This window comes from Panicum virgatum, chromosome 5K (genome assembly GCF_016808335.1).
Source record: "Panicum virgatum strain AP13 chromosome 5K, P.virgatum_v5, whole genome shotgun sequence".
Taxonomy (NCBI): Eukaryota; Viridiplantae; Streptophyta; class Magnoliopsida; order Poales; family Poaceae; genus Panicum; species Panicum virgatum.
In genome coordinates, this window is record NC_053140.1 from 13,199,539 (window position 1) to 13,210,989 (window position 11,451).

The following is an 11,451-nucleotide window of genomic DNA, read 5'->3' on the forward strand; positions in this document are numbered from 1 at the left end:
TGTTCCCGGAAAAAAGAAGAGTTTAGCTCCCCACAATCCACGTACGGACAGAGAGGCGGAGAGAGAGAAGACACCAACAGAAAAAAAAAGTTACATCCAGCGTTTGCAGATGGATGAGCAACTCCGCGCATTTTGAATTTATAAGGCATATAATTGCCAATTACGTCCCTGAAACTTTGCTCTAAGGGTCATTTTGGTCCATAAACTATCAAATAGACCACTTAAGTCCCTCAAGTTTCTATTTTGGATCAAAATGGTCCCTAAGCTGACTTAGCATAACAAGTGTTCTTGCCATGTCAGCATGGGCATCATTTAAATGAGTCGGCATGATAAAATGGTAGATTTTTCACCTTTGATTCACCATACCTATTATAATGGTTGTGTACTAGGTATTATTTATTACTGGATATAAGATTTTGTGGTGACTCGTTAACATAGGTTTCTTGTATACTATCAAATCCACGTATATAATTGGATGAAACAAGGGTTAAATAAGATATTATAATATATTCACTCATCCAAGGACAACTAAAACTGACATGACATGAATATATGGCATGCCACCTCAGCCAAAGGACCACTTTGATCCAATGTGAAAAGTTGACGTACTTAGGTGAACTATTTGATACTTCAGGAACCAAAGTGACCCTTGGACTGAAGTTGAGGGACATATTTAGCTATTTCGTCAATTTATAAAGCCTGCAAATCATATAGGTAAGGCGGCCTAGTGGTCCTACTCCACTATTCTTCGTTCCGCATGAACCACCCACTCAAACAGCTAAACACCGTGGACAAAATTCAAACTTGTCTGTCTTCCCTCTCCTCATTTTAATTCCCGGCTTCAAACTAGGCTGGACAAGGTAATGATTGTTGCACGTCAAGAAACAGAACGCCACACCTGAAGAACAAAACCTCGATACATGGCATGTAGAACCGACTCCCAGATTCGCGCGTTTTGAACAGACCGTCGTCCATAAACGGAGACAAACAAAAAGATCGAATTCAAAACTGAGCGCACCCACCCAATCGGGCTTAACCAGGCAAAGCGCCACCCCCCAGCAAGAAAAATCTCTCAATGCGGTGGAACCGACGAGGCAATCTCGCCGGCGGTGCGGGTCGAGGAAAAAGGCGGCATCTTGGCAAGCGCGAACGAGGACGGGGAGGCACGGCGGCGTACGTACCGGGACGGGAAGGCGGAGCAGGGGGAGGAGGAGGAGCCGGTGCCAGGGCGGCTTTCCTTTCTCCGAGGCCGGGGAGTTGGGGGGTGGGGGGGGGGGGGGGGGGAGGGGGGTTCAGGGAGCTACGGAGGTAGGGGGAGAAGAAGACGGGGGCTGCGGGATGGGAAGGCGGAGGTATAAAAAAAAATAAAAAGTCCATTTTTTTTTGCCATCGAACTCGAGCGGGTTTGTTTTCGTCCATCGAACTGTGAAACCAGAAATATTTGAATATGGAACTGTGTAAACCGGTTAAACATGACCACTAAGCTGGTTTTGCTCCGTTTTGACTGGTTTTGACCGCCACACTGGATCCAGTCGCCACATCACCGTGCTGACTCAGCAATAGGCCCACACGTCAGGTCGCCTCCGCCCTTATCTATCCACGGACGGCTGCGTGCGGCTGTAAAGCGGCGGCGCTAGGGTTAGAGAGGAGGTGGAGACTTCGCAGCCGGAGTGGAGGACTGCGGCGTGGAGCGGCGGCGCTAGGGTTAGAGAGGAGGCGGGGACTGAGTGCGGCGTTGGAGTGGAGTAGGTGGGGACTGAGCGGCATGGCAAGCTCGTGGAGCTCCAGCAGCTCGATGGATCCGGGAGGAAGAAGGGGGGAGGGATCATCCGCTCCCATCCCGTACAGGGAGGGGCCTCTGGAGTACTCGCCGCCGACGATGTGCAAGTGCTTGAAGAAGGCGGCGCGGTGGATTTCTTGGAGCAACGATAACCCAGGCCGATGTTACTTCACGTGTTATCATCGCCGGGTGAGTACATTGCTTCGATTTCTTGGCGATTTGTTGATTTCCGTTGAGATTTGGGGTCTTGTTTGATTTGGGAGTCCAAATTCGTACACAGGAGGGCGGATGCAACTTTTGGTGCTGGTTTGATCCACGACCTTCTCCATTCCTCCGCGAGCTGCTTGTGGATTTACGTGACACGGTATGGGCATTGAAGAGGCAAAACAAAGAGTTGATGAACCAGCTTGCTGATGCAGCAGTGACGGTCGAGGAACACAAGGGAGAGGTTACTGTATTGAGAGCAGAGATGGAAGCACTTGCAAAAGAAAAGGAAGAAGGGAGTGATGTTCTAAGGATTAGACTTTCCAGAGTGGAGAAGGAATTAGCAGTGTACAAGGTCATGGTGAAGTGTTGTGTTGTTTTTGTGCTAGGAATAGTTATGAACAAGTGGTTGCTCGGTTGAGAAATTAGATGTGGTCAAGTGATTGGCATGTAACCAATGTTCAGCATCTTGTTTGTAAGATGGTTGCACCTAAATCATTATGAATGAAGTTGTACATTATTTTCTTATGAAATGGATACAATATTCCTAGGAATTCCATATTCGTACATGTTAATGGAGATTGATACTTGAGTTGCACATAAATCATTGGAAACACACATTGTCAAGTTCAAACACAACTAAAAATCAAGTTCACACAGAGCTGAAAACCAAGTTCACAGACACAGAATTTAGGACCCAACAACTAAAGTTCCCACAGGTAGTAGCCATTAGTTTGGCATTACAACTGAGATTAACCAACACACAACTAAGATTAAAGTTGACACACACAATGCATGGTACTTCAGTCAGCTTCACTAGGACCTTTGAGAAGTAATTTTGGGGCTGCTGCTGATCTTCTCACTTGAAGCTTCTTCCTGGTAGGTTCTTGGGCTCTAACTTCTGCTTGTGCCTTTCCAGAGGCCACATTGATAGTGACACTGCAGCTGGCTTGGGACATAGGTACATCCTACACCCGGCAATGAAACCTTTCTTTAGTGCATCCAAGCAGATGTACATCCTCTGGAACACCCTTCGATCTGATCTAATAACCACAGTGCTCCCTGGATTAGACCTTAACAGTTCTAGTTGATAGTTGTACAACCTCTTGTACTGATCCTTGGTAGCATCAAAAGCCCTTTGCATGACAATGGACTTGGCTCTTTTTAATTTTGATATGTGAACATCAGCAAACATGTCCTCTTGCACAATTGTTTTCATTGCCTCTAAGCTCCAAGTTGGATTGGCTATGACCATTTTCTCATATTTTTCAGCAATCCTTCGTGCAGTCACAAGCTTGTTGTCCCTTCTTGGTGGACAAGTATGCACATCATTCATACTTGCAATCTGCCAACTGCTGCACCTAGAATTAACTGAAGCCAAGCATCTCCACTGGCATGTAGGCCAATCACACTTTGCAATCATCCTATCTGCCTCATTCTTGAAAAACTTGATGAATCTCCTCTCAACCAATCCATGCTTAATGACTGCTTTCTTAAACTGTCTCTTCCCATTGAACTTCATTCCTATCTCAAATTTTGGAATTGGCTCCTTATTGTTGTACCTTGGATATTTACTTCTCTTCATGGCTACCTCATCATCGCTTAACTCCTCTACTGAATCTTCTTTAGCACTACTATCCTCATATTCAGTTTCCTGGGCATCATCTTCTAACTCATATACTTGTGACACTTCTTTGGGTCTCTCCAAAATCACATCATCTATGTTTGCTGGCTCCCCAGCCTTCAGCTTTGACTTGAACTGCTTGAAACTCTTAAGTATTTGTATTGCTTCCTCATCCTCTTCAGATGACATATCATCACCTGGCAAGTACTCACTGTCACTGGATGAATTTTCATCTTCTGCTGGAGGGCCATCTGAGTGCTTCTCATCACCTGAATCTCTGCCAATTGTGTTTTGTGCCACTGATGGTTGAATTGAAGACTCACCAAATCTCTTTGCCACCCCCGCTTTGCTAGGGCTATACCACTCCCTTACAAACTGAATTTGTCTCTCAATTTTCTCCCTACTTTCAGTGATGGCACTAACCTTCCTGGAACTGTTCTGACCATCATGTTGTAGGTCATCATCAGGTAATTCAATGATATCAGGATCCTCTACATAAATTTCAGCCACTCCTCCTTCCACAATTGAATCTGCCATCTCAATGCAGGATTTATTGTCTATGAGAACACGCAGGCCATTCACCAACTCTTTGCCAGGAAAGAGCCAATGCAGTAGAGCTCCTTCATTGACAGTGCAATGATCCTTTAGGTGACCAACAATCTCTGGGAGAGAAACTTTGTCTCGATCAATGTAGGACATTTGTTCCCTTCTACCACTGTAAAACAACTTCTTCCCTGCGCTTATGAACTCCCCATTGAAATGAAATCTAACCGATAATGTACCCAAAACATCCATCTTTGCCTTCCTACCCTTAATCACATGTATCTGCACCAAATGCATAAAAAAAGCATCAATGCTCGTACTATTTTATTCAACAAACATCACGCTGCACAACAAAGCACATGGGGATTGATAACTACTCTGCGTTCTGTACCAAACAAACCACTAACAAACACCACATTCACCATATCCAAGCAATAAACTAATCCTACTTGCGACCATTGGGGCCCATAAACAAATCGATGGGACCAAATTGCAGAAAAAATTTAACCAAATCGAGGTTGCATGCGAAGGGAGTACGATGGGTACCAATAGAGAACCACTAACCCGTGCTTCATCCACCCGGAGTCCTCCGCTTGCCAAATCGACCGTCGCAAGTACTCGCCGGTGATGGATTCTCGGGGCGGCGGCGCGTCTCGCGGCCACGGCGTGTCTAGGGTTCGTCCCCTGCAGCGAGCCGTCCGTGGATAGATAAGGGCGGAGGCGACCTGACGTGTGGGCCTATTGCTGAGTCAGCACGGTGATGTGGCGACTGGATCCAGTGTGGCGGTCAAAACCAGTCAAAACGGAGCAAAACCAGCTCAGTGGTCATGTTTAACCGGTTTACATAGTTCCATGGTCAAAGATTCCTGGTTTCACAGTTCGATGGTCGAAAACAAATCCGCTCAATAGTTCGATGGCCAAAAATGGACTTTTCCTATAAAAAATAGAAATTGTTTCGAAATAAAATAAAATGTTTCATAAAAATAAGTTTTGGAACAAATAAAAATATTCCAAAAAATATCTAGAGATAAAAATTATTCCGGAACAAATAAAAATATTTTAGAAAAAATATTCTCTAAATATAATCAAATGTGATAGTATCACTTCTAGTCGCACATGCGATGAATAGACGTCACGCTGCTGCTCCTCTCCCTCGCGACGCGGGAGAATTCACATAATAGCACTTATTTCATTTGGTATTTTGGTGCTCAAGAAATAGCACCGGTAACTCGCACATTCTTTTTTTTGTTTTTTTGAGACCAGGGAGTTTCATTCATTACTCAAGAGCATGGTTACAATTAGTTTCAAGGTATCCTTGCACGCATGATGGAGCTTGAAGCCACTCAACATCAACATCAACATCAACATCAACATCAACAATATCAACATCAACAAAGCCTTTTAATCCCAAGCAAGTTGGAGTAGGCTAGAGTTGAAACCCAACAAAGACCATTATTCATGGTTCTGGCACATGAATCGCGGCTTTTCAAGCACTCCTATCCAAGGACAAATCTCTAGGTATACTTCAGCCTTTCAAGTCTCTTCTAATTGTTTCTTTCCATGTCAACTTCGGCCGGCCCCTGCCTCTCCTCATATTACCGTCGTGCTTTAGGATACCGCTATGCACTGGTGCCTCTGGTGGTCTCCGTTGGACATGTCCAAACCATCTCAGCCGGTGTTGGATAAGCTTTTCTTCAATTGTTGCTATCCCTAGTCTATCCCGTATATCATCATTTCGAACTCGATCATCCTTGTATGCCCACAAATCTAACGCAACATGCGCATTTCTACAACACTTAATTGTTGGACGTGCCGCCTTTTTGTAGGCCAATATTCCGCACCATACAACATTGCCAGTCTAATCACCGTTCTATAAAACTTGCCTTTTAACTTCTGAGGTACCTTCTTGTCACAAAGGACGCCAGATACTTGGCGCCACTTCATCCATCCCGCTTTGATTCTATGACTAACATCCTCATTAATATCTCCATCTCTCTGTAGCATTGATCCCAAATATCGAAAGGTATCCCTCTTGGGCACTACTTGGCCTTCCAAACTAACATCTCCCTCCTCATGAGTGGCGCCGAAGTCACTCCTCATATACTCAGTTTTAGTCCTGCTAATCTTTGGACTCTAGCGTTTGCCACCACAACTCCAGCTTCCTATTCACTCCCGCACGGCTTTCATCAACTAACACGACATCATCAGTGAAAAGCATACACCAAGGAATATCACCTTTTATGTCTCTTGTGACCTCATCCATCACTAGGGCAAAAAGATACGGGCTCAAAGCTGATCCTTGATGTAGTCCTATCTTAATCGGAAAGTCATCTATGCCACCATCACTTGTTCGGACCCTAGTCATTACATTATTGTACATGTCCTTAATGAGGGCCACATACTTTGTTGGGACTTTATGCCTATCCAAAGTCCACCACATCACATTCCGTGGTATTTTGTCATAAGCCTTCTCCAAGTCAATGAAAACCATGTGTAGGTCCTTCTTCTGCTCTCTATACGGCTCCATGACATGTCTTATTAGGAAAATTGCTTCTATGGTTGACCTTCCAGGAATGAAACCAAACTGGTTCATAGTGACCCGCATCATCCCTCTCAAACGATGCTCAATAACTCTCTCCCATAGCTTCATAGTATGGTTCATCAACTTAATTTCCTGGTAGTTGGTGCAGCTTTGAATATCCCCTTTGTTTTTGTAGATCGGCACCAATATACTCCTTCCCCACTCTTCAGGCATCTTGTTCGACCGAAAAATATGGTTGAAAAGTTTTGTTAGCCAAACTATATCTATATCACCTAGGCACCTCCACACCTCGACTGGAATACCATCAGGGCCTGTCGCCTTACCTCCTTTCATCCTTTTCAACGCCTCTTTGACCTCAGATTCTTGAATCCTCCTCACAAAGCGCATGTTGGTGTCATCAAAAGTGTCATCCAGCTGAAAAGTTGTATTCTCATTATCCCCATTATACAGTCTGTCAAAATACTCTTGCCATCTAAGTCTGATTTCATCCTCCTTCACCAAGAGCTGATCCATATCATCCTTAATGCACTTAACCTGGCTGAAGTCTCTCGTCTTTCTCTCACGCACCCTTGCCATCCTATAGATGTCCTTCTCTCCTTCCTTTGTATTCAGTCGTTGGTACATATCCTCATAAGCCCGACCCTTCGCTTCACTCATAGCTCGCTTTGCGATCTTCTTTGCCACCTTGTACTTCTCTATATTATCTGCACTCCTATCAAGAAACAAACGCTTATAACACTCTTTCTTCTCCTTAATAGCCCTCTAGACGTCCTCGTTCCACTACCACGTGTCTTTAGTTTTGCACCCACCCCCTCTGGTCATCCCAAAAACTTCCGAAGCTACCTTCTGAATGCAGGTCGCCATCTTCTCCCACATGTAGTTTGCGTCGCCCACTTCATTCCAAGAGCCCTCCACAATAACTCTTCCCTTGAATACCTCGGCCATCTCCTCTTTTAGCTTCTACCACTTCGTTCTTGCGATCTTGGCTTGTTTAGACCTACGGGCACGCATCTGAAAACGAAAGTCGGCCACCAGCAGCTTATGTTGGAAAACTACACACTCTCTGGGTATCACCTTACAATCGAAGCATGCTCGTTTATCCTCTCTTCTTGTGAGGATAAAGTCGATCTGACTAGTGTGTTGGCCACTACTGAAGGTCACTAAGTGGGACTCTCTCTTTTGAAAGAAAGTGTTGGCTAGCATTAGGTCAAAAGCTACAACAAAGTCTAAGACTTCCTCCCCTTCCGGATTTCTGCTACCAAAACCAAAACCCCATGTGCCGTCTCGAACCCTGTGTTTGTGGTTCCTACATGACCATTAAGATCTCCTATAAAAAGCTTCTCCCTAATAGGTACAGCTCTAACCATGTCATCTAAGTCATCCCAGAACTGTCTCTTAGCACTCTCATCATGTCCTACTAGGGGGGCATAAGCACTAATAACGTTCAGGACTAAGTCACCAACAATGAGCTTGACTAAGATGATCCTATCTCCTCGCCTTCTGACATCCACCACATCATCCTTGAGGCTCTTATCAATCAAAACTCCCACTCCATTCCTATTTGCAGTTGTTCCTGTGTACCAAAGCTTGAAGCCAGTATCCTCTACCTCCTTCGCCTTCTAGCCCTTCCATTTAGTCTCCTGAACGCATAGAATATTTACAAGCCTCCTAATTGCTGAATCAACTAACTCTCTTAACCTACCCGTAAGGGACCCTACTTTCCAACTACCTAGATGAATCCTAGTTGTCTTGACTAACTTCCTTACCCTTCGCACCCGCCGAGTCAGATGCAAAGACCCTTGCTCACTTTTCACTACACTCGGGCGCCGATGTAGCGCGCCACTGAGGAAGCGACGACCCGATTCTTGCTCACTTGACACCGTATCCAGATCAAGACACGTCACGCCACTAGGGTGACGACCCGGCCCTTGCTTACTTAACACCATATCCGGGTTCCGATATGGCGCGTCTCTAAGAGGGTTACACCCCAACGGTTTTCTCTTGGGTTTCATCTCCATAAGAGTGGCAAGGTTTTTATGTTGGCTCGCCAAGCCTTAACACAACCCTCCTCCTTTACCCGGGCTTGGGACCGGCCATGGCGGAGTTTTGAAGCCACTCAACCATCACGCAAATACTAGACACCTGCTTGGCCAGCTCATGAGCTACCAGATTACACACTCTACAAGCAGAGCACAAAGAGAAACTAACTAGAGCTACTTAGATCATGAATCTCCATGAGGATCATGGCAATCATCGATCTCTGCTCATCCTCCATCGTCCACAGATGTATCAGATTCTGACAATCTGTCTCAAACACCACTCTTGTGGCACCTCTCTGCTTCGCAAGTATAACTGCATCTCGAAAAGCCAAAGCCTCCATCGCTAGTGCATCCATGCAGTAGCCATACCACTTCGCCGATCCCCCATGAAAGGTGCCATTATGATCACGAATAACAGCTCCCGTTGCACCCTTCCCATCTGGGTAAAAAGCTCCATCAAAATTGCACTTGAGCCATCCGTCACCTGGTGGATTCCATGCGGGATACTGCATTTGATCTCCAGTAACTCACGCATTCATGAAACAGCACAACAACCACCCATGCGATTCACAAAAGCATCGGTAACTCGCGCATTCATGAAACAGCAGAGCAAACCACCAATGCGATTCACAAAACAGCATCGGTCCTCATTTTCCCTCTGTTTTAATTTGTTTCCCATAATTTTATCAAAAGCAAAAGACCAACTTGCCCTTCGTGATTGTCGACTGATTCCCGGGCACAAAGCTAGAGTCGAATGAACTAAAATTTATATGTGCTAGTGTGGAGAGATGAAAATGTCTAATATGTTTATCGGTGATCGGCTGTAGATGATTTATTCAGTTTTTGCATAGTCTTAACCCGTTTAGTTGAATTAGCCAAAATATGTGTGCTAGTGTGGTATGATATACTAAAATTATATTTCCTATGTGATGTATATGCATAAGACTCTATTTATTAGAAGAGTTGACGATTGATTTTCATTTTATTTATTTTTTGGTTGATGCATTTCTTTAGAGATATAATATAACCAGTGAATTGTCACGGACAACGCAGACTATTGCGAAATCTATAACAACAGGTTAGTAGGCTACCAACCATCCGAATAGCAATGAGTTATCAGATGACAAAATGCTACAACACATCTGCATGTGTGAATTTTTAGCATGGTAAAATCTGTTGTCCCACTGTTCAATCTGAATGGAAGGATAAAAAGGGAGGCTCTTGTACCAGCAGGGGTAATTTGGTCCGTTTTCATGTGAAGAAATGTTTTTTTTTGAAAGTAGCCGGAAGCACCGGCCTGTCATGTAAGAGGTTGGGCGCCTACGCTAACCGGACTCAACACAGATGAGGCTGCCCGAGCAGTCTCGGAACGTGCCTACCTAGCAAACTCACACGCACACACCCACACACGCACACCCCATGCTCGGTCCCAGTGCGACACCCGTGTTGCTCCTCCCGATGGGAATCGAACACAAGCGAGCTCGCTCGCGCACCTGGCGAGCTTGCCAACCGAGCTCGCCAACCGGGCTACGGCTCGTTCGCATGTGAAGAAATGTTAAACGAGAAGTAAAAGAATAAAAAGAGTATGAGAAGTACTATTTTACAAATTCAATTTATGAAACCGGTGTTATTTGGTGAATATATGGATTTGGAGTGCTATTTGCTGAACACCACCTGAAAAGTAGTGTTGTTTCGAGAATTCCTCCTCATGGGGCCCTTTTGTTTCGGCGGGTTACGCCACGTGGTGGCGCGGCCGCCTGCCGCTACCCCCCGGCCCCCCGTCCAGCCTGGTCCGACCTGCGCCGCTGCGGCCACTCGCCCGCGCCGAGCCACGTACGCGGCACGTAATCTCTGGGCGTGGCCCCGTCACTACTACAAAATCTGATTAACTGCGACCTTTATAATTGGGCTCGGAGGCGAGCAGTCCGGCGGCCCGCCTCGGTTAATGGCGGCCGGCCCCCCCGGCCGTGCAACCGCCTCGGTTAATAGTTTAACCGAGGCGGACTCCTTAAGAAAACCACCTCGGTTAATCGTCCATTAACCGAGGCAGTTGCGTAATGCCAACCGCCTCGGGTATACTGTAACACAACCGCCTCGGTTAAAGGATGATTAACCGAGGCGGTTTCTTTAATATGCCCGCCTCGGTTAAGTTTCCCATATATAACAGTCGAGCCCCCTTCTTCTTCCCCGCGGATCCTCCATTTTTGTGTGTTTTGAGCTCAAAACACCAAAAATTACCATTTTAGATGGGGGAGGTTTTGCCCTTAGATTTAGTGAAGGAGGGCACCGCAAGAGGTTGATTTCTTACCTCTACTACTCTCATCTTCTCTCCTTTACATGATTTATGTACTTTTGGTCTAGATCTAGATCTAGATCTAAATGGAGGCGATAGAAAATCGGATTCGGTTCTAGATCTGCTTATCTGACTTTAGTTTCTCGCTGTGTCCAAGGTCTCGTTCATGGACAGGGTAGAGTGGATGTACAAGATACCGAGGGTCGGCAACGATCAGACTTTCTTGCATCATGTGAGAAAATTTGTTGCTGCTGCGAAAAAGCGTCGTGTGAGTCTGGGCCGGGAGCGCACCATTTGTCCGTGCAATAGCTGCCAGAACAAACTTCTCCATGAAGATAGCGTGGTGCAATGTCACTTGATCCGGCATAGTTTTGTCGACGATTACACCATCTAGATGTTTCACGGCGAAGGAGATTCGAGTGTCAC

The 11,451-nt window shown here is 45.6% G+C and overlaps 1 protein-coding gene across 1 annotated transcript; it reads left to right on the plus strand.

Moving 5' to 3' along the window:
• Positions 1 to 1,341: 1,341 nt before the first annotated feature.
• LOC120706463 lies at positions 1,342 to 2,868 on the plus strand. Its single transcript, XM_039991123.1, has 2 exons — positions 1,342 to 1,969; positions 2,061 to 2,868. Exons 1-2 carry the CDS (start codon positions 1,766 to 1,768, stop codon positions 2,403 to 2,405), a joined length of 549 nt encoding a protein of 182 aa, XP_039847057.1. The 5' UTR covers positions 1,342 to 1,765; the 3' UTR covers positions 2,406 to 2,868.
• Positions 2,869 to 11,451: the final 8,583 nt, after the last annotated feature.

Bases quoted from the DNA above. Each gene is read 5' to 3' on its own strand.
- LOC120706463 (XM_039991123.1), top strand. From the start codon at position 1,766: ATGGCAAGCTCGTGGAGCTCCAGCAGCTCGATGGATCCGGGAGGAAGA. The intron at 1,970-2,060 runs GTGAGTACATTG...ATTCGTACACAG, and splicing joins TCACGTGTTATCATCGCCGG to GAGGGCGGATGCAACTTTTG.